The sequence below is a fragment of the Lissotriton vulgaris genome, chromosome 12 (assembly GCF_964263255.1).
Source record: "Lissotriton vulgaris chromosome 12, aLisVul1.2, whole genome shotgun sequence".
NCBI classification, from domain to species: domain Eukaryota; kingdom Metazoa; phylum Chordata; class Amphibia; order Caudata; family Salamandridae; genus Lissotriton; species Lissotriton vulgaris.
The window spans coordinates 163,846,184-163,869,511 of NC_141700.1; the positions used below are offsets into that span (position 1 = coordinate 163,846,184).

The 23,328-nt window shown below is 47.8% G+C and overlaps 1 protein-coding gene across 2 annotated transcripts in view; it reads right to left on the minus strand.

Annotated features, from left to right (window-relative positions):
* Positions 1-23,328, minus strand: part of AMFR (autocrine motility factor receptor) — a 400,143-nt gene that overhangs the window by 18,119 nt on the left and 358,696 nt on the right. For both annotated transcript variants that reach the window (XM_086947689.1, XM_086947688.1), the window contains one exon: positions 2,573-2,757. In XM_086947689.1, coding sequence (XP_086803815.1) covers positions 2,573-2,757 — 185 coding nt within the window. The remainder of the gene's footprint in view (positions 1-2,572; positions 2,758-23,328) is intronic.

The window sequence follows — 23,328 nt, forward strand, 5'->3', positions numbered from 1 at the left end:
GCTCGCGGCCTACCGTGAACCGTAGGTAATGCCTGTGGGTAGCAGGATGAGAATGTGAAAATAAGCGCCCTTCAAGTCCAACACTACCATCCAGTCTCCAGGGTCGAGGGCAGACAAGACCTGAGCCAATGTCAACATTTTGAACTTCTCCTTCCAGAGGAAGCGGTTGACGTTCCTGAGATCTAAGACAGGACGCAGGCCTTTGTCCTTCTTGGGCACCAGGAAGTAGTGGGAATAACAACCAATACCTAATTCTGGCACAGGGACCCGCTTGTTGGCTCCCTTGGCCAAGAGAGCTGTAACTTCCTGACGGAGAAGGGCCTAGTGATGGTCCGACATGCGATGGAGTGTTGGTGGCAGGGAGGGAGGGGTAGTCTTGAAGGGGAGGGAGTAGCCTCTTCGGACCATCTGCAAAACCCACCTGTCCGACGTTTTGTTGCGCCAGTGGGGGAGGTGATGGGGAATCCTGCCACCCACTGGCAATTGGTGGCCCCAAAAAGTCGGACTAGGAAGGCTTGGCGGCTGATGTAGAGGGGGCACTGGTGGACTGTCCTGCCTACTGGCCCCCAGACTCACGGCGCTGGTTCCAAAGTCCCCATCCGCTCAGAGGCCCAAGGATCTGACATAGCTAGAGTGTCCTTGAAGTGCTCGAGCGTATTGTCCGTCTTTTTGCCAAACAGGCAACGGCCATCAATGGGCATGTCCAAAACGGTTGATTGGAGATCCCCGGAAAAGCCAGTGGACCTCAGCCAGGCGTAGTGTCTCAAGGCTACTGATGTAGAAATCGTTCTACCTAGTGAGTCGGCAGTATCCAGCCCACATCGAATGGCGAACTTCGCTGTGTCTCTACACTTTGCACCACATGGGTGAGTACAGTCCGGGACTCCTCCGGGCACTGTGGCAGCACGTACGCAACCGTGTCCCACACAGACTGGGTGTAGCGGCCCAAGAGACATGCAGTGCTCACCGACTGCTGCCCTAAGCTGGCGGAAGAAAACATCTTCCCAAGATGATCAATCTTCTTGGATTCCCTATATGGAGGAGCAGTAGGGAAAGCGCCTTTAGAGGTCAAGGCTTGGACCACCTAGCTCTCAGGGGTAGGGTTTTGGGAGATGAAAATGGAGTTGCCTGGGGTCGAGACCGGCCAGGGACACAACAGGCGTCGGAGGAGGCCGGGATGAGTCAGAGTAATCGGCGCCAGGGAAGGTGTCGTGAGGTCAACCGGTGCCGATCCGGATCCAGGCCTGGATCCCTGGGATACCTGGAGGACCTGTGGCGTCAGGGCTGGAGCCGCCAGCATCAAAGGCCTAGAACCCCCAGCCGAGTCAGTGGGGCCCAAAGGTGGAGTCGGGCCACCAGAAGATGGAGTGGAGGGCTTCGTAAAACGCACAAAGCTGGGCAGGGTATGCCCTGGCTCCCGGGAAGGGAGGGAAGCACGGAGCCGTACCAACAGGCTCTGCAGGCGGAGCCGAAGGGCGACGAGCTTCCACGTCCCGCGTCGGCCAAAGGATGGGTAGACGGCGCAGAGCGACGGTGCTTCTTGGCTTTCTTCTTGTGCTTTGACTTACATGAAGACGAAGACTTCGAAGATGAATGAAGGTGGTGACCCCGCGACCAGTCCCGCGACCCCCGTCTCGACCGGGACCTCGGGCGGCATGGAGTTGACTGCCGGGCCTCCAGAAGCTTTCAGGACCGCTCCGCAGAGACTTCAGGTTCATGACCCGACATTCTGAGCACAACTTCGGGTTGTGGTCGCGCTACAGGCACCAGAGGCACATGAGGTGTGGGACCATGATGGACATCAATTTGTGACAGGAGTCACAAGCTTTGAAGTCCATGGGACATCTCTACGTGCACCAGGAGTCGAACAACTCGAAAAGACGTCGACAAAAGTCGAACAACTTTAGTCAAAAAGTGACTATGGGTACCACTCTCTCCGGATCTGTGCTGGCTACCGCGGAAAAAGAAAGAACTGACATCAGCAACCAGGGGCGGCGTCTAAGTAGATACTGTGATGTCATTCCGGCGATCAAGAAGCCAATGACGAACGTAAAGTCGACCGACACACAGGGTTACTGTTGAAGAAAGATTCTCCAGGTCCAGTCTGACGGTGTGGGGTAATTGTAAGGTAAGGAATCTATAACTAATAGTCTCTTTCAGATTGACAGATTACTAGACCAGTGGATAAAGAGGGCTGAGCCAAATTTCCTTGGAGTTCAAATTTATTTTTTTATATTTATTTAAAAAAAAAAAAGTCTGGGCTAATGGAAGACCAAATATAACACCATGGTAAAAACAGAGATGCAGATGCACCAAGGATAATGTGCAATTGTGTAGCTTTGCAGAGGGAGAGGAGCGTCATCTTCACCCACACAATGCTTTGCCTATCGGAAGTCATGGCCACATTCAAAACTCAACAGTGAAATTAACACATTACACTCAGAATTCATATATATGTTCACTTAAAATTTTACTGTGGATCACTAGTTGATAGCACCTTAACAAAAACTGTAAAAATCTGAAGGTGAAGTGCAGAAATGTTAGAACAAGAGACATGTTACACTGATCATACCTTCTAGCTTGCTGCACCAAGTCTTCTTTCCTTTGTACTAGCATTCTCTGTCTTTCCTCAGCTGACTTAGAAAAACGACTTCCTCGTACCTCAACCTCACCCATTTCAGGCAGTGGTGGGTCACTTTCACTGTATTCTTCCACTTCCTCCATGCCAGAACTTAGATCAAGCTGAAGTCTTTCAGTCTGTCAAAAAAGGGTAAAAACAATATGTTTAAGCAGTTCACAAGATTCGCCGATGAAGGAGAGTCTGATGCATTCTGGTATAGAAAAATTGGCACGCTATTTGCTTTGATCCACAATAAAAGGTACATACTCTGAACAAATCGTTTTGAAATTGGCTTTATAAGCGTTTTTACCTGCAGAAAATACAAGTGCATAATTACCAGCACACACAAACTGGGCAGAGCAACATAAAACATCTCAATGAGCCCTTGTTGGGATGGAAATGTTCTCTGCACAGTTAGAGACTTGTACCCCTGCACGAGAGTCCAACTGGACTATTGTCTGGATCCCTAATACATATGTTTTGTCATGGGTGAAAATGGATCTTACATGTGCGTCATGACAAAGGCCTCATAGCGATGGAAGGCTACCACCGTCACCAGGACTTAAGGAGCATGAGTTTGGTGGTGGCAGCACACCAGCACACCAGTAGTGACTATTAGTAGTAAACAAGACATTTGTACTCTGTTTCACTGGAGGGAGGCCTACAGGCTCACTTATCTTTTTAAAAGTTCAGCTGCGGTGTGCTTAACTCACCCTTGGCCTAGATCAGGTAGATGTGGAGTTCTGCATAGCGGAGAGAGAGAGAGAGAGAGAGAGAGAGAGAGAGAAAAGCTCCAGTACTGAACAGTGCACACAGACAGTGTGTGAATTGGATGCATGGGAATGTGTGGGTACAATGCATAGAGGTGTTAGTGCTGAACAGTAAGTGGGCTATGAATATACAATGGGTGAAAATGCCTGTAATGGTACATTGTATACAGTACATCCTGGGTTCCATTTTGGGAAGACCAGGCCTGACTGATTAGGACATTAGCAGGAGAGGACCCCAGAGAGATTTGTGTATTGATGCATTATTGTGAGCTGTGTGGTGACACACTGGGGGGGAAGGAAGAGACACCCTTTACATCTCAAAAGACTGCTCTTTAATTCAGTGATAGATCACAAGTACTTTAGTAAAGTAGTAAAGTTACTAACTCTCTTAATGAGTTTCCGGAAATATCACTAAGTGAGGTCCAAAGACTACTCACGGATATTAAAAGTGGAAGCCCTGCAGACTTGCTACCTGCCAGACTTATGGGTCCACTAGGGAGCACTCTGGGCCCTGACGTTCAGAGGCTAGTGAACCTCTCACTTACTTCTGGAGTTGTTCCTCAATGCTGGAAAAAAGCTCTTGTTAGACCTATCAGGAAGAATACAACACTTCCCTGGACTAATTTGTCGAATCTCAGACCTATTTCCCTGTTACCATTCTTAGGGAAACTCATCGAAAAGCATTCCAATAAACACCTATCCACCTATTTGGAACAATCTGGCAGCCTCGATCCATCACAGTCAGGCTTCAGGCCAAAATATAGTACAGAAACGGCCTTGCTGTCGATAACAGACGATCTTAGGCTGTACCAGGACAAAGGCTACTCTGTGGTCCTGGTGCTGCTAGATTTATCGGCAGCGTTCGATACTATTTCTCATAACATCCTTATCGAACGCCTGTCTGGGAGTGGAATCGGTGGTACAGCACTGGAATGGATCAAAAGCTTTCTCTCCAACCGCACCCAATCTGTCACCATGGGTGATTTTAGGTCGGAGGAAGTTGACATCACCAAGGGGGTCCCGCAGGGTTCATGCCTAAGCCCGACCCTATTTAATACCTATGTGGCCCCCCTGGCAGATGTAACCAGAGCTTTTGGTTTTCATCCAGTGTCATACGCTGATGACACGCAGCTGCTCTTCCCGTTTAAACATCTTACTCTGGAGATAATACAATCTTTCTCCGATGGGATGAAGGCAGTTGCAAGGTGGATGTCCTCCAATTTCCTCCAATGCAACGTTGGAAAAACTGAGGTGATGCTTTTCGGGGAAGTAAAGGTCCAATGGTCTCCTGACTGGTGGCCTCTTGATCTGGGCCCAGTTCCCGAGCCCAAAACAGTAATCAAGAATCTAGGAGTCAGATTGGAACCGGAATTGACCATGAAACATCATGTCACCACTACTGTAGGAACATGTTTCCACGTAATAGGTCTCCGGAGGATTTTTCCTTTCCTCCCTGACTCATATAGGAAAACCTTAGTCCAGGCTCTTGTTATCAGCCGTCTTGATTACTGTAATGGACTCCTGATAGGAGCTAACGAAGAGGTTCTGGACCGCCTACAGGTGGTACAAAATACAGCAGCTAGGTTGGTGCTTAATGCACCTCCTATGTCCCCCTCGAAACCACTTCTCCACAAACTACACTGGTTGCCTATTCGGCAACGAGTAAAGTTTAAGGCCTGCTGTATTATTCATAAAGGCCTTAATGAATTGGGACCAGAGTATCTGGCCACTAAATTTGTTCCATATGCTCCCACTCGTAGCCTCGGGTCTAGTGATCAGCTGCTGCTAAACATTCCTAAAATAACTAAAGCTAGGTTAGGAGGCAGGGCTCTGTCTGTGGTAGGCCCTAGTCTCTGGAACTCTCTCCCGCTTTTCTTAAAGCAATGCAGGAATCATCTTAAGTTCAGAAAATGTCTGAAAACCTTTCTGTTCAGCTCATTTTAATATGCATCCTGTTGGATCTGAATAGTCCCCTGATACATTCTCCATTACTGTGGCCTAATTCCTGTTTTATACCTGGTGTCACCAGCGCGGAGATACTCCTTCGGGAGTTTATTCATAGCGCTCTATAAACCTATAAATAAAATAAAATAAATAAAAATAATACGGGGCCTGTACACATCTCGGGAAGGGCGATGGGCTGATATGAGCTGATATGAGGATCTTAAAGAGTAGCACTGGGGGTCTGGGATTAATCCTTTTATGCACATACCACTGTGCCTGACATCCAGATGTAAACTCGGGTCACTCCCGTGAATTATGTTGTGGACAATCAGCTTCAGAGTTATGCCTGCCCTGGTAGACATCTTTCATAAAGGAAAATGAAAAGGTGAAGTGCCTGCTTCAAGAGAAGCAGACCCCAATAAAAAACTTCAAAAGAGCAAGAGCCTCAACCTCATTTGTTGTCCGACATACAGGTGTGAACTCTATTTACTTCCATGGTCTGTGTAGTGGGGCAATAAGCGTTTTTCCTGCTGTGGCAGACATCGTTTGAAGATGAGGAAGAAAAAGAAAGTATACACTTCAAAAGAAACAGAACTCCAACATAACTCACATTTTGTCTCTGGAAAAGGACTATAAGAAGGGGAGGTTTAGGCCCTAAAACTTTGTCATCTGCCAAGCAGCCAGACATACTGTGAGAAGGGGAATCTCTGCAAGACTTCTGCCTGTGACCAGGACTGGCGGCAAAAGTGCTGTTAGTCTCCCTGTTAGGTGAGGGGACATCACCCAGGACACAAAGATCATCTGCTCTTGAGCACCATTGACTGCCTGCTTACCAAGACCAGTGTGCCCTGTTAGGGAGAGGTGAGCGTTGGAGGGGGAGAGGTCCAGTGAGGAGCTCTGCACAAGGATTCCCCGACCGAGAAGTGTGGTTGTGTACTGATCAGGCTGTTGCCCGTTTGCAGAACCAGCTCTATGATCCTCATATGCCAGGAAAGGACCATGTTGTTCTGAGCCTTACTGGAAGCGCTGGATGGAAAGCACCAAACCGATCTGCTACGCTGCAGTAACCCATTTGCCAAAGGGGATCACTGGTGAACAGAGTTTATGCCAAGTGCATAGGACCTGTGACAGCTGAGATCAGCGACCCCATTTGCCAAGAGGGGCCGCCATTGTGAGGGTGAGCGCCTAAGAGTCTCCATCCTGAACTGCTAGTAGCACTTTAGCATAGAATTCAGGAAATCACCCCAGATCAAAGGAGAAACCTGTGATCAGTGGGTGGAGTCTGCACACCGTGAGCTGCACCGGACTAAGTCCCAGAGGTTCATAGAGACGCCACCAAGGACATCGCACTCTCATTTGAGCTCCAGTCGGGAGTTGGAGGACCAGCAACCTGCTAGGGGGAAGAGCAGCTTCCTAGTAGCTTACTTTTATGGTCCACCGCGCGGGAGCACCTCCGATTACTGTAAACTAACTGGCAGCTGTGCTCAACAGGAAGAGCCTGCACAGTTGGGTGCTGCCATGCCCATCGTGAGCAGCCCAACTTCGCTGTACAGGATCCATACTTGGGAACGGGGAGGGAACTCGCTGCACTGCTGAACACAGCCATACCACCAGAGTGGGTAAGACTGAAACCGGACCTTTGGGGACCCGGGGAACTTACTGATAATAGTGCTGTGGCACCACAGACAATTTTGACTAAGTTCCAAAAAGGTCAGAAGAAAGAACTAGAGTACATCCTAATAGTTTGCATTCCTTAATGCAGCTACCAAAGAATGGGGAATAACCATGAACATGTTACACAAAGGTGGGTGGGACAGGGATTTGCCTGAAAACTTCTAGAGCCCGACCTCAGGGGGGACTGTGTTAAGTATTTGAATGTTGCATCTCTTTGCATGTGTAGAATTAGAAATAAAATACAACTTTTTCCTATAAAAACAAGTATTTGGCTGGACATTGCTTTCAAACCAAATCAAAACAGGATTTGTAAAGCATGGTTAATCTACTATGAGGGAATCCAGGCACTGGGGTCCAAGCTGTTCGGGAGGCCTCAGGTGAATAGCCAAGTCTTGAGTCCTCTTCTAAACTCCTGAAGAGGGTGAAATTCGTAAATGGAGGGGGATGCTGTTCCAAGATTTTCGCGGGCAAGGTGAGAGAAGGAGTTTCCTCCACAGGTACTTCAGCCGATGCAGGGGGTGTGGGCGAGGGAAAGGGGGGGAGGGGGCGCAGGTGGATAGAAATTTAGGTGGTGGTAGATGTATGCTGGTCCTTGGTTATGCAGTGCCTTGTAGGTGTGAGTTAGGATCTTGAAATGCATCTCTTGGATGGTGAGCCAGTGGCGTTGCTTCAGGGGAGGGGTGATGTGTGTCCATCTAGGAAGGTCAAGGATGAGTCTGGCCGCTGGTCTGCAGTCTCTTCACGAGGTGTGTGGTAATTACTGAGTAGTGTGCGCTGCCATAGTCCAGGCGGCTGAAGACGAAGACTTCAATGACTGCATCTGATGGGAACCGGGAGCCATTCGAAGATCTTTGGAGCATCCACAGCGTGAGGAAGCAGGTGGAGGAGACTACGTTGATCTGGTTCCTAATGTTTGCTGCCAGGGTGATGCAGAGGTTCCGGGTGTGGTGCGTGGTGGTTGGAGAAGGTCCTAGTTCAGCAGGTCACCAGAGGCTATGCCATCGGGAGTTGTTAGTCCGGAAGATTGGAACTTCAGTCTTGTCTGTGTTGAGCTTTAGGCAGTTATTTTGCATCCAGTTGGTGACGTTGGACATGAACAGGTGGAAGTTGGTCCTTGTGTTGGAAGGATCTTCGGACAGCGAGAAAATGAGCTGTATGTCGTCTACATAGGAGATGATGCTCAGTCCATGAGCACAAATGATGTTGGCCAAGGGGGTATTGTAAGTGTTTAACAGTGTAGGGCTGAGGAATGAACCTAGAGGGATACAGCAGATATGTTCTTGGGTTCCGAGGTGAAAGTGTGTTCTTCTGGTGAGGAAGGATGTGATGCATTTGAGAGCGTCCTCTTGGATTCCATTCTAATGGAGCCTCTTAATCAGGGTGTGGTGGGACACAGTGTTGAATGCCACTGAGAGGTCGAGGAGGATCAGGGCAGCCGTTTCTCGATCCAGGAGGGGTTGGATGTCATCAGTGGCTGCGATCAGGGTGGTTTCGGTGTTGTAGTTCATGCGAAACCCAGATTGGGATGGGATCAGAAGTTCAATGTTCTAGAGGTATTCCATGAGTTGTCAGTTGATGGCTTTTTTGAGGTCCTTGGTGGGGAAGGAGAGCAGGGAAATGGGTTGGTAGTTTTTGAGCTCGTCTGGGGTCAGCGGATGGTTTCTTGAGGACAAGTTTGCCCTATGCGCGTTTTCATTCATCTGGGAAGGTGGCAGCGGTGATGGATGTGTTGAAGATGGCTGTGAGCTTGTAGCTGATGCTCTTGTTAATGAGGTTGAACATGTGGTGGGGACAGGGGTCTGTGGGTGCTCCTCAGTGAGTGCATGATGTCCGTGGTGCTCTGCGTGGTGAGCTGTTCCCAAGCAGTGATCCGGTGGTCCAGCGAAGCAGCTGTGGGAGAGAGGAGGCAGAGTATGTAGGTGGGCTGGGTCCGAAGTCTTTACAGATGGAGGAGATCTTGTTGTGGTGGAGAGGATGATAATGTTTTGAGCTGCTGTGCGGTTGGAGAACTCCTTGACGATACCGAACAGTTCCGTGCTGTGGCTGGAGCTGGCTTCAATGCAGTTGGTTATGAAATGCCTTCTGGTCTCTTTCAGGAGACAGTGGCACAGGTTGAGAGATGTCTTGAAGGTGCTCCGATCGGTGGGCTCGTTACCGGTGCACCATTTCCTTTCATCCTTATTCATTGCACTGCTTGCATTTTGAGTTACGGGTCGCATTCAATGACCTGTATCACCTTTTCAGCACCCTCCAACCCCCCCCCCCAGCCCCTCCCACAGAGTGAGCCTTTACTGCTCAACCACAGCTACTGTTGTACCGGTTCCACTTTGCAGTAGGAACTGTTCTTTCTTTGGACAACAAATCTTGGGATGGTGCCAGACTGATTCCGTGCACCCTATCAGGATATGTAAGCCTATAGATCTGCTAGCTCACAGTGCCACCCAAAGTACTCCTAAACTTAGTGAGGTAAAAATGGTTTGGATAGCCTCAGAACAGGACAACTCGGACCCCTAGGGAATTGTGGTAACAGATCTAGAACCCTTTTGCTGGGTCACTAGTGATCGCTCAGAGAAATATAAAAGAACTACACAAAGGGTCATTTTCAATATTTATCGAGCCATCGAGATTCTTGTATAAATTACATGCGCTGCAATGATTAGTAGACAACAGCATACAAATGTGATGAGCAATTCGAGGACTGTGATAAGAATGAACAATTTGTGGTAAAACAGTATATATGCTCGCATATAGGTACTGTGTATAGTGGACTCCTACTTGTGCATTCCCTTATCTAGCTGCTTAGGGCAGTTGTTCTGGCAAGAACCAACTACTGGATGATCTAAATCCCCATTATCTGAAGGCAAGGTAGGTAGGTCCCAGTCTTGGTCACAGGTTGGACATCCCTCTTCGCAAAGGGCCAACAGGAATAAGCTGTGCTGAAGCAACGACGATAGCGATGACCTTGCAATGACAGCTGAGTGTTACTCCAATTTGAGAACGGAAAAGCGCATGTATTTATAACAGCATTTATGCTTTTGTGTGGAGGCTTCAGTCAAGCAGATATGGTTTATAGTCTCTGTGATAGTGCTGTTGCCTTATGGACGAATAATAAACAACATTTGCACAATGTAGGCTCGGGCCTTGTACTGAAAGTTCAAGGTGTTGTGATAGTGTACTTACAAAGTGGAATTGTAAGCAAAGTGGACTCAGAGAAACTAATTCTGCACTGTCACGTAAGCAAATGTGTCTCAATAGTCAACGTGTGGAAAAAGAGGGGAACTTTTGAAACTGGTACATTTAAAATGGCAGTGTGTATTCCCGGGCCTAGCCTAGCCACGTGACACTACCACAGCGATCAGTGCAGAAGGGGTGCTGTGTCCAATTGTGCAGGTACCATAGTAGGTTAGGCCCGGGACATCAGGAGTAAAAGGCCTCAACCACCATGGTTGGGCCCAGTAGCCCCTGTGTGCATGCGGCCCTCTGAAAGGGGTTCTAACAATCATCACTATAAAAGACAAAACAGACATTTACAGCAAGTTACGGTAAATCTAAATCCTAATACAAGTACATGGAGTAAACTATACCCAAATCGTTGTAATTAATGTTAGAGAAAACACATTAGCCAATAGAACCTCAACCGGTCGTAATCAGTCTCGGCTCCCGGTTCCCCGGATGTGCGGGAGCTTAATTTGGCGGTCCGCAGCAGTCCCGGGGGCTAAATCCAGCACCATTCGGCAGCGGAAGTAGTAGCGCACCGCTGGAGAGCGCCTACCAGCTCCATTAGATGCGGGATCATCCCTGGCGCGACCTCGGAAGGATCTCGTACCCGTGAGGCAAAATGGCGGCTGCCAGGCGGCCCTGACCACCGGATCTTTTGGTGCCAGCGGAGGATGCCACCTGAAGACCTTGGCCTGGCCTCCCATTTTTTATCAGCACTAGAGGTGAGTCAGACCCCACAGCGACGTACAGGTGCGCCCTTGCTGCTTTCCTCAGAGATGCGCTCCTGTCTGCTCCGTCCCGCAGCTCGCTTACCTGACTCCAAAATGGCGGCGCCTTAGGGACCTCGGCGCCAACGAATCCCGGGATGGACTTACAAGCCCGCGATCAGCTGCTGCCAAAGCATCGCCTGAAGAGCTTGCCCTCCTCCTGTGCCCATCCCGCTTCGGCTCCTCCATATGGCTCCTGATGATGTGGGACGGCTTTGAGGCATGTTCTCCCCTCCTCCCGGGACAGCGAGACGTCTTTGTTGATGTGCCCCCACTGGCTGCCTGCCGCCCCGCTGCCTCCCCATGCAGGCTATCTTCCTGGAATTTGCCTCGCCTCTTCATCGGCTTTGGGTACCGCTGTGAACTTCTCCCAGGTATGGGGGCGCGGGAGCCACGACCGGCTGATGGTCTTCGGCGTTGATCCAGTGGACCCGAGCCACACGCCTCCTCTCCCTTCCTGACTTTGATCTGCTTTAACTATGTACCCCCACCTTCGGACTTCTAATGGCACTTTGGGTCATACTCACTGGGTTACTCTCATGGACTTCGTTACTTTTTTTTTTTTCTTTTGTCCTGGCCGCCATTTTGCTGCTGCTCTCGGCCGCTTTTTTCTTTTCTCCTGACCTTGGCCCGCCATCTTGTCCGTTCCCTCGGTCTTTACCCTTCTCCCACGTTTCCCCCTTGACGATTCTCAAATGTTTCTGATTTGCCTTTTCTCCATACCCCTGTATCCCTCCCACCCTCCCTACTCCCACCCAAATCTACTATTTGTATATATTTGTATATAGAGATAACTCTTATCACTAGTATATGCTGTAGAACATTGTACTCTACCATTCCTATGTGACGCTTAAACTTTATCCATTTGTATCGCTTCCTTGAGCGACTCTTCCTTGTGTGACTTTACAACTTGTACATTTGCAATTTTTTTCTGTTTGTACCTTTTATGTAACGCACGCAATCCTAAGTCCTTATGTATTGAAAATGGTTCTTATGTAAAGCGCTCTGACACCTTCGGGTAAAGTTTGCGCTATATAAAATCATATTAAATAAAAATAAATTAAACTGTCCACAAAATACTTGCCACCGCATTACAAATATGATGTTCTTACACTAAGATCAGGTAATGGAAGACACAGATTTGCAATAAGCATATCATGAGCTTGAGGTGGAAGATAAGTGTGGTATGCGGACGGTCGAGAAATCCAGGGGGAGAATCCACATTTCTTTTTATGCTACCTTACCACTGCTGAGATGATAGTTTTTCATGGTGTATTGAAGAATTACTTTCCACGGGGAGGGGCAGTTCTTGCTTCCAAATGGAAGCCAGCAACAGTATGGCAGTTGTAAGGAGACTCACTAGGACTGAGCAGCCATGTAAGAAGAGTCCTTACCCAGTCTCCAAGATCTCATCTTGCAAAGGTAGCAAGATGTAAACGTTAAAAGTGTACTGCTCATCAGCATAGGAACATTGCATTGGCAGACCTTTTATGGTTGACTTTGGGTCACAACATAGGTATCCCTCCTATAACATTTCTTTTCAGAGAAAGCAATTCTTGCTGAACTGATACAGAATTAAATATAGGTATTTTATACATTGGAATGTTAATCTACAGCAAGAGCACAGATCATTGGTGCAAAGCATTTTATTCGACCATTACACCGCCATGACACGTTTCAGCCTGAACTGGCCTTGATCACATGACGCGGCTGCAGAGTAAATGACCATATTTAAAGTGACGAGTGCATAAACACGTGGTGCAAACTACAAAAAACAGAGAAGACATACTTTTGAAAACATTTGTATCGTCTTAGCCCAGGAAAACTGCAGACAAATATGTACACATCAGATAAAATTACGATGTCAGTTGGAGACCGCAATTTACTTTTGTACATAAATATAAAATATATATTTTTCTGTCCAATGGTTATGGAACATTCGGTTACAGATACAATTCAATAATTAATACATAATGTACTTATTTATTAAAACATTAACGGTTTATGTGTGGTATTTTCATTGATGGTACCGGTAATCATACATATTAACTTTGTCATTTTCTCTGTGACTTTGACCACAAACATTATAGCTGAAGTGGGCCTACTTTATTTATTTATTTATTTATTTATTTAATAAGAATCTTATAGAGCGCACGGCTACCTCCAGAGGGGGTGTCCCTGCGCTAAGACTACTTGTCTATCACAGAGGGGGTTGCTAAGTTCATGAAAAAACTACCGGTCTGCAGAAGCTTTGCAGGCTAGTGCTTAGAAAACAGCCATGTTTTCAGTTTACGACGGAAGACTTGTTCTGATTCAGAAAACCTGAGATCCAAGGGTAGACTGTTCCAAAGCTTAGCGGACACAACGGTAAAGGTTCTGCCACCAGTACGCGTGAGTCTGAAGCGAGGGATCGTCATCAAGCGTAGACTATTAGATCTCAGATGCCTTACTGAAGAAGCTATTTTAAGCCTTTTGCTCAGATAGCAGGGGCCAATGCCATTAATTGCCCTAAAGGCAAGGGTTAGAACCTTAAAGTCAATGCGACGGGCAATTGGAAGCCAATGAAGCTCCTCTCGGTAAGCTCTGACCGAGTTGCGAGGAGGGATGTTGCCAATCAGCCTTGCAGCCGCATTTTGTATAATCTGAAGTCGATCAATGAGATATTGGGGGGCACCGGCATAGAGGCAGTTGGCATAGTCAAGGTGAGACGTGATGAGTCCCTGGACCACTGTTTTACGGGAAGACTGGGGGAGATAGGGAAAAATCTTCCTGATCATGCGCAGTTTATTGAAGCAAGCCGCCGCTACTTTATTAACCTGGGTTTTTCCGGACAAGGTATTATCAAATATAAAGCCCAGGTTGCGGGCTGATTGCACTGGTACAGGAGGAGGGTCAAGAATGGTAGGCCACCAAAGAGTTGAAGGGGGAGCAGTTTTCTGGCTAAAAAAGAGGACCTCTGTTTTTTCAGTGTTGAGGGCAAGATGGTTAGCAGCCATCCAAGTGCAAATGTTGCCAAGGCAGTTTCGAAAGTTGGAAAAGAGGGAGTCAGAATGGTCAACAACAAACATTGATCGTGCTAACTTGAAATAGTGATGTTTAAAATTATGGGACTTAGCAAATTGCATATCGGGGGACATGTGTGTCTAATGCATTTCAGAAATTATAAGATTGCCTTACTGGTACAAATACTAATCATGCCTGGATTTTAAAGGCAAGTATAGAAATCCTCACTGGAATTACGTCATTGTGGGGTTTTGGTGTCAAGCTCAATGATGTAGAGTGTTTCAAGTTTTCTTAGTTCTGCCTCTCGGTTGCCTCCACGTCTTAATATGAGAACTGAGTCTACAAAAAAGTATTTGAGGTGTTATAAGTTGTTGTTGTGGATGTCCTTGAAATGTTGTGAAACCGGATATGCTGGGTCTGAATTAATTACCCTCAAGTGAGATATATATATATATATCCCAGTTTCCATAGGAAAAGCGTCTGATGAATCTTCGCAAAATTTTCTAAACTATGGGGCGCTTCGGTCAGCTCCTATCTTGAAAGCTTTGGGGTCTATGTCAAGCGGGAGCCGAGAAAAAAGGGGGGAATCACAAAACGCATTTTCTTCATGTTAATTTACATAGGAAACTTATGTCGCAGCTACAAATAAACCAAATTTGGCAGAGAGATAGCTCTTGGTTCAGAGTGCACTCTTTGCTTTAAATGGTGTAAATTTGTTTAGTAGTTTCTGAGAAATTCTAAACTAAAAAGCTATCAAAATCTGGCTGCCACGATGGATCTGCGAACCCTCCCGAGCACGAGCTTGAATCCGATTGGCTGCCAACATTCCAAACCAAAATGTGTTGGCAGCCATCTTGTGATTCGGTTGAACGGAGTCACAAGAAAAAAGCTTAGAAATGAAGAAAAGGGGGCAAGGTAGAAACACCCTGACCCCTAGGCCTGCTCCCCCAGGGCGAAAGAAAAGCTTTTCCCAAAAATTCGCTGGGGTTCGCGTAGGATCAGCAAATTCCGCCAAAAAGAAAAAAGAAAGACAAAGAGCAGTGTCCCGTGCTTCATTTTAATGAGCCCCCGGGTGGGCCAGGTCCTAGGGGCAATGTGGTAAATATATGCAGGGGCCGCTTGGGCCCCCGCAGCCCCCGGGGACTGCCACATCACTGTGACTTTTTTAAAAATAAAAAAATAAAAAAAGAGGCTCCTGCACCCAGCACTGCTCCCCCCTGCCATTGCAAACTTCTGCTTCACTTCATGTCCGCAGCTTCCCTTGTCCAAAAGCAATGCTGACTCCCGCAGGAGGCAGGGAGCTGGCAGGTACCGCGGGGGCATTGGGGCTCCCCCGCGGTCTCCAACGTGTGTCCAGGTCCCTGGAGCCAAAAGTGGCCCAGGGAAGGGGGGCCACACAGCACCCCACCAGTTAAATTAAAAATAAATGAAAAGAGGCAAAGCCCCGGAGGATGGTGTCCCCGGGGCCGATAAAAGCCTCAGGAAGTGGCCCGCACGGCCCTTCCTTTAAATGTAGTTTATTTTTATTTTTAAAAGTGATCATACCCCGGGGCCGAAATCTGCTTCAGCAGCCCCTTTCCTGTTTTTTTTTAAATAAAAAAAATGGCTCAGGCCCTGGGGAATGGGGGTCCACACAGCGCCCGTTCTAAAAGAAAAGACAAGAGAAGCCGGCAACTTGCTGGAGGCCCCGCCCACTCCCTGCACTAGTATGCAAACAAGCCTCCTGGCGCAGTCTGGGTTGGGGGATTAAGTTCCCTTGATTCCTAAGGGTCCTAGCCCACCAGGTACCTCCAGTAAGCCCACACAGTGGGATCGCCAAGAAGTGGTCCGAGGTCAGGCCCTTTTTTTACACCACTCTGCAAACACGCCTCTTGGCGCATTGCAGGTGGGGCGAGGAGGTCCTCTTGTGTCCTGAGGACCTCAGGACTAAAGTGGACTTCATTCCCTGAGCAGCAGTGTGCCAGGAGGCACGTTTGCAGAGTGTTAAAAAAAGGTGGTGTAGCCCGAGACCACTCTCAGAAATTTAGTTGTGTGGGGCTTATTAGAGATAACAGGAGGGCTAGTTGGCCCCAGGGAACCTTAGGAGGCAAGGGGACTTCAAATCCCAACCAAGAACACGACAGGAGGCGCTTTTGCAGAGTGGTGGATAAAGGGGGCGTGGCTGGTGTCCACCTCTCAGCAATCTCACTATCTGGGGCTTACTGGAGGTATTAGGTGCACTAGTTGTCCCCTAAGGACCCTCAGGAGGCAAGGGGACTTCAATCCCCATCCAAGAGCGCGCCAGGGAACACGTTTGCGGACTGGTGGGCAAAGGGGGCGTGGCCTGGTATGAGAACTTACTGGCAGTAATAGGAGGGGTGATTGGCCCCCAAGGTTGCCCTTGGTGGCCAACTACCCCTCCTGTTCCCTCCAGTAAGCCCCACACAGTGGGATTGCTAAGAGGTCTTCAGAGGTCACGCCCCCCTTTCTCCACCACTCTGCAAACGCACCTCCTGGCACACTACGGGTTGGGTGATGAAGTCCCCTTCTCTCCTGAGGGACTTTGGTCCCGCCTGGTACCTCCTGTAAGTCCTACGCAGTGGAATTTCTGAGCTCTGGTTGGGAGCCCAGCCCCCTTTCTCAACCACTCTGCACACATGACTGCTACTTTAAAAACCATAGAAATTCACAGAAAAAAAACACAGGTTTCAGGGACGTTATAGTTAGGAATTTGCATTTTAAAAATCTTAGAAATTCACAGAAAAAAACAGGTTTCAGAGATGTTCTAATTAGGCTGACATTTCACTCGTACAAAACCAGAAAAATGTTGCCGTTAAAGTTAGCTGAGCTTACTATAACTCGCGCCTGCAATGCACTGCTGATGTCGTCACATATTACATCACTCATGACATGGTCAGTGACATCACTGATGACATCTCAAATACATCACTAAAGACATCATCCACTTAATATCTGATGCACCTCCTCACACCCTAACATAACCTTAAAAACTCATTATACAGTTATACACACACCAACTCACTTATTCAAACAGATACGAACACATACATACTCTCTCATACCATCACTGACACGAGCATACACTCATTCATACAGCCACTCTCACAATCACTCACTCTCACATATAGTCACTTATATACACCAATACTCCCATATACAGCCTTTCACATATGTAGTTACTCACACATGTACCACCGAGACATCCATTCACTTACCAACACAGCCATGCACACACTCACCCACCCACACAGTCCCTCACAGACACACTTATGAATCCATACACACCAGTGAAACACCCACTCTCACATCCATGCAGAGTCACACACCACCCACGCACCCACACAGACACTCAGGCACCCATACAGGTACTCAAACAACCAATCAATAACCCATATAGACACTCATGTAGCTACTCACAAACCCATGCAGCCACTTACCAATTGACAGACCGATCCAGACATTCGCACAGATTAGTCACTAACCCATGCATTCAGCATGACCCGTTTAATCACTCACTTATACAGTCAGTCACGCACCTACTAAATCATCCATTCAGACACTCATAAACCCACTTATTCTTCAATACACTTTGGCGAATATATATATATATAAAAGGACTTAAACTTTTCAGAAAATACACAGTCACTGGATGATGTCATAGGTCATTTCATTTGAGAGGTCATCGGTGATGTCACTGACCATGTCATGAGTGATGAAATATGTGATGTCATCAGCAATGCATTGCTGGGGCGCCAATTACAGTTAGCTCAGCTAACTATAATGGCCAAATTACTCTGGTTTTCTACGAGTGAAATGTCAGCCTCCCTGAAACCTGTGGTTTTTTTCAGTGAGTGAAGATATATATATATATATATATATATATATATATATATATATATATATATCTATATTTTACTTTGAGAAATAGCACAGATTTACCGGGGTGCATTACGCACGTTTGACTCCGATTCAGGCAAGATTGACACTGTCACAAATAACTGGGTCTCCCCTCTCCTTGTGTTTATTGCGTAGGCTCAGATGGCCATACTGCACTATCTCAGGAGCCTTGCCTTAAGGAAGAGAGTTTGGGATGTAATAATTGACCTCTGAACTTCGTGAGAAGGTCTGGCATGCATGGCAGCCTGAGATGTGGACGGAGCGACTGGCGAAGCAAGTCTGGAAACCATGCAGGCCTCAGCCACTCTGGTGCGATGAGGATCATCTTGGCTGTCGTGGTTGAAAGTTTGCGCAGGACTGCTGGGATCAGAGGCATTGGTGGAAAAGCATAAAGAAATTTGTTGGACCAGTCGATCCATATTCATATTATTTGAGCTTCTTGAGACAGGGCTCTGGACTCTGTTACCGCCTGCTTGTTCAGGTAGTACATGGTGGTTGTATTGTCCATCTGAACAAGCAGGGTATTGGTCGTAAACGAAGGACGACACACCTTGAGTTCCAAGTTAACGGCATGGAGTTTGAGGAGGTTGATGTAGTATGTCTTTTCCCTCAAGGACCATGTTCCTTGTATCTGCAGGTGACCCATGTGGGCTCCCCATCTGAACAGAGAGGCATCCATCGCAATGGTCTGTGTTGGGACCTGCTGGTGAAAAGGCATTCACTGCAGGAGATTTTTCAGGGGACACCACCACTGGAGTGATCGGAAGGCATGAGTGCATAGGGTGATCTTGTCCTCCCAGTTCCCTGAGAACTGGTTCCACTGATCCTCCAAGCACTCCTGGAGAGGGGGCATGTGGAGGCGAGCATTGGAGTCAGAAATAGACAGGCCGCCATCGAGCTGAGGAGTGAGGAGACTATGCGGACTGTTGGATGGGATATCCGCCGGTGGGTGTGAAACTACTGGAGAATGGATAAATGTTTCTCCGAAGGAAACACCTTTTCCTATAGTGTGTTGATGGTAACTTTTAAGTAGTGAAATGTCTGAACTTGGACTTTTGAAAATTGACATGAAGACCCACCGATGAAGATCGCATATCCATTGGAGATGCAATTGGGATTCTGGGAAGGTGGACACCTTGATCAGCCAGTCGTCCAGATAAGGCTAGACAAAGATCCTGTGTTTTTGTAGATGAGCTGCCAGCACAGCCATGCACATGGAAAATGTCCTGGGTGCTGACTTGAGACCAAACAGTAGAACTACATATTGGTAGTGGTTCTGCCCCACGACGAATCTGAGGAAATTCCGATGCGACTTTGCGATGCAATGGGAATATGAAAATTAGCGTAGTGCAGGTCTATAGAGTAAAGCCAGTCTCCTTGGTGAAGTTGAGGGTATATTTGATGTAACGTCAACATCCTGAACTTTTCCTTTCAAACACATTTGTTTGCGATTCTGAGGTCAAGAATGGGCCTTAACTCTTGGTTGCCCCTCTTCGGCACGAGGAAGTACATGGACTAAACACCCTGTCCTCGTTAGTTTTAAGGGACAAATTACATTGCTTTCTTGTGATAGAGTGTTGACTTTAAAGGTCGAGGTGGGACATGGATGACCTCGGTGGAATGGGTGATGATTTCCTGAAAATCCTCCCGGTATTCTTTTGTAAGGTGATCCACAAAGTGGAGAATGAAATCCCACAAGGCAGAATCAAATGTCCCTGGGAGGGCTGTTAGCTGGCCACTTTAGTGGACGTAGCAGCCGTGTTTTGCCAATTTGCGGCTTGATGAGTCCAACCTTTTGCTTTCCTTATCAGGATAGAAGTGGCAGATGGAGATGTGGCATGAGATTTATGGGCAGCTAAGATCATCACTGAGTCACGTGGAAGGTCAGCACGCAGAAAGAGCGGATCTAGCTCCGGAGGGGGGTATTTCTTCTGGTGCCTGGAGGGTGCTGGAGTATGGAACAATCCCATGGCTGGCTCAAGGAGACCCAGCACTAGTGGGAGCAGGCTGTGTGTTGGTGAAGTGTTTCAAAGATCACAGATGTCGATGGAGTGGAATTCTCCATTGGTATATTCAATTTAGCTGCTTCTCGACGTCGACCTGTGTCGACATAGGTACGCCTCTCGGCAAAGTAGAGTCTGAATCGCTCGACGTCCATGCATCCCTTTATGTCAGTTGGCGATGTGAAGCACGTATTGATGTCACTAGAGTGTTTCTTGATGACGAGCGTTGACACTTATACGGTGTTGAGCCAGTCAATGACTGAGCATCTTGGAGCCGTACCGACTCTCGACATCGTCCAGGACAATAGCGTTTGCCTCCTGAAAAACACCTCTTAGATCTCCCACGACGCCCTGGAGGCGGAGAGAAGAACTCTGATGGAAGAATGACCCCCCTCACCCTCGCTCAGAGGTCCCACTGGCTTCTTGCGGTCTTCTTCTTTCTTCCCTTTCCTGAAGGTGAAATTTCTCCCCGTCACGAGGGGTTCGTCTGGAGAAGGTCTTGGAGATGTCACAGGAGGCAGGAAGATTCGCTTCAAACCAGAACCTCCTGAAAGGTGTTGATGAGATCAATTGGTGAGGACCGAGGTTGAAGTCCGACAAGGTACAAAAGTACTGGTGGAAGAGGGCATATCCCCATGCGATCGGAACGATATCTTGATCTGTGATAAGATCTGTGATGCAAACGAGAGTTTTGTGATCCAGTAGGAGAACATCCAGGTGTATAGTGGTGACCATAGCAAGAGTGATGGCGTGCCCTTGAGCGCAATCTCCTAGGAACTGGTATTTTAGGAACCTGCAATACCGCAGGAGGTGGAATGATAGGTGCAAGTAGAGCTGGCGACAGCAAAATTGGAGTTTGTTGTGCCATTGAAGGAGAAGTTGGTATTGCCGGAGACAGAGGAGCTAGCGGAGCGGTGAGCCAGGTGGATAAGATACCAGAATGGGAGAAGAGGGTACTTTTACCAGAAGTGGAGACCTGGAGTGAGAATCTGATGATGAATAGCTTCTCCTCGTTTTGGTGGGTTTCCCCAGTCTCCTCGATGTCGATTATTTTCTCAACGTCGACCTTCATAGTCAACTCGTTTGTTGAAAGGAGAAGGCATTTTACACAGAAAAAATACCTTTTTGCTACCAGGAAAATACTTTATTAAAAAAAGAAAGACAAAAGACGTTGAGTGAAGCAAAAAACACTGAACTTTATAGTTCGATTTTTAAGTAAACTAAAAAGGTTGAGTTCAATGCTCCAAGGGTCCTGTAAGCAGGTGGCAGAAGAAACTGAGGTAACTGCATCCGGCTGAGCATGATGGAATATTGGAGGTCTCACTGTTCTTAAAGACACAGTCTCCTTTTTCTTTACTTCTAATGGCAGCCTATGGGCTACACTGCCCTGCACTCCATCGCTGTTTCTGTCATAGAAAAAAGTTTGTAAAGGTTCTTTTACTGTGCCCGTGCAAAATTATTTATGCATTAAGTGGATATTTCATAGGAGTCTCTCCTTTTGCCCTTTCAAGGTGAAGAATTCTGACCATTGTAGCCTTGTCCTTTAGACTGCATTGTGACTTCAAGTGACTTTTCAAGGCCTTCCTGAAGAAAGGCGAACTTCAGCACTTAAGAAGTTATATTGGAAAAAGTGCTCCCGGGTTCCCCCGCAGAAAGGCGGGACTATTCAACGCTTAGGACTATACATGGTAATCCTCTACGAGAGATGGTATGACTAGGGGTGCCACCCCCAGGCGAGAGTGATTAGTTTGCTGTCAACTTAGTCCCATCAGGATCCCATAACAACTTATCTTCGACCTCCAGCGAGGTGACAGGGTCAATTACGCCTCGAACGAACGTTGCTGACACAAAGATCTCTACTTGATCAGCTGGTGGACCGCCCGCCTGCTTCTTAGTTGAGATGAAATAGCAGAGAGATCGGACGACCCAGGAGTCTTACTTGAAAGGTCAGACCGATTGCTGCGGGCATTAGAAGCCAATACTGATTGGGACAAAGGCTTGGATCAAGCAGCTCAATTGCTGTCAGAAAGATCTGAAAAGGAGAAAAATGCCTCTTGGCCATCCACCCCATCACAGCTAGCTCTGAATTGCTGGGGCCCAAAAGAAGGGAATCCTGGAAGGATTGTGGCATAGTTTGCGGCAGTGAGATCAAGTGAGCCACTGAAGACTCTATTCAGAATGAGGAGAGCGCCCAGAAGCACCTTCGGCGAATCCAGTTGGGGTAACGAAACGGAGATCATGGAAGTCAACTCCTTACTGCAAGATGTACCTTCTATTGGGGAAGAGAGAGGAAGGGCAGCTGCCAGTGGATCGATCTGTCCCATATCATTGCCCAGTTCAAAAATCACAGCCGACACAGTCGTGTCCATTGTGCGTTGTGAGCAAGGTACCAAACTGAACCTCATAAGTCCAGCTGGATGTGTCGAGGTGGTATACCTAGATGCCTTCTCATTCGGGATACTTTCCAAGGTGGTTAGATCCGGGGAATCCTCTGTCCTCTCCTTGTTTGGGGGGTGGTCAGGAGAGCATGTGACCACTTTCCCTCCTTTTAGCCCACTATGGGAACTCATGCTGCCACCACCAAACCTGACATGCAACAAACGCTTTTTTTCCACCTTCGGTGAGGAATGGGAGTTGTCCACTTCTGTTCTACCCCCCTCTTCGGTCCACCCCCAACAGGCATCCTGACCTGTATCCTAATTTCGGCTCGAGAAGCACCCCATAGTGAAACCCGAACCTTCTTCTATTTAGTGCCCTTCTACTCCATGCAGACTCTGCCCTGGCCACCTGCAGGCTATGAGCTTGCCTTCCATACGGCAACAACATAGCCAGCAGGGCAGCTGCCCTGTAGCAGAACAGACAATGCGGTGGCTGGTGAAAAAGTCCGGCAACAAAGTAAGAATTGCAGCGGATGCTCTCCTTACCCCTGCAAAACAACAATAACAGTGTGTATGAGGTCGCAAGCAGCTGATTTCCCCAAGGACTTTGAGACTGGGGTCTCCTTGCTCCCTCTACAGCCGACATGCAAGGCAGAGCAGTCAGCCGCAGGTATTTCAGCCAACTGTGGTCCAATAGCACTCTTCCGCGCTCCGCCGGCCAAACTCCAGCTGGAGCCAGTCACCACGCCTGTTGCTGCCGACCCCTATCCTCAAGGCAGCTGGCCGGCCTGGAGATCGGGAAGCAGATAACAACGCCACAGTCAGCCAAACCATCAACAGACCACTAGAAGACAAGGTTACTAGGCCGGGGTGATCATCTGGGGACGCCGTTGTCGACAAGGGTTGGGCCGAATTTCCAAAGCTAGATGGACGTGGGGGGGGGGCAGACCTCAGCACTGACTAGACAGCAAGCCGCTATCTTTAATCAACCTACTGGATTTGTCATCTTCAGAATGAAATATTACAAAATAGAGGAGGTCCCACAAGATTTAT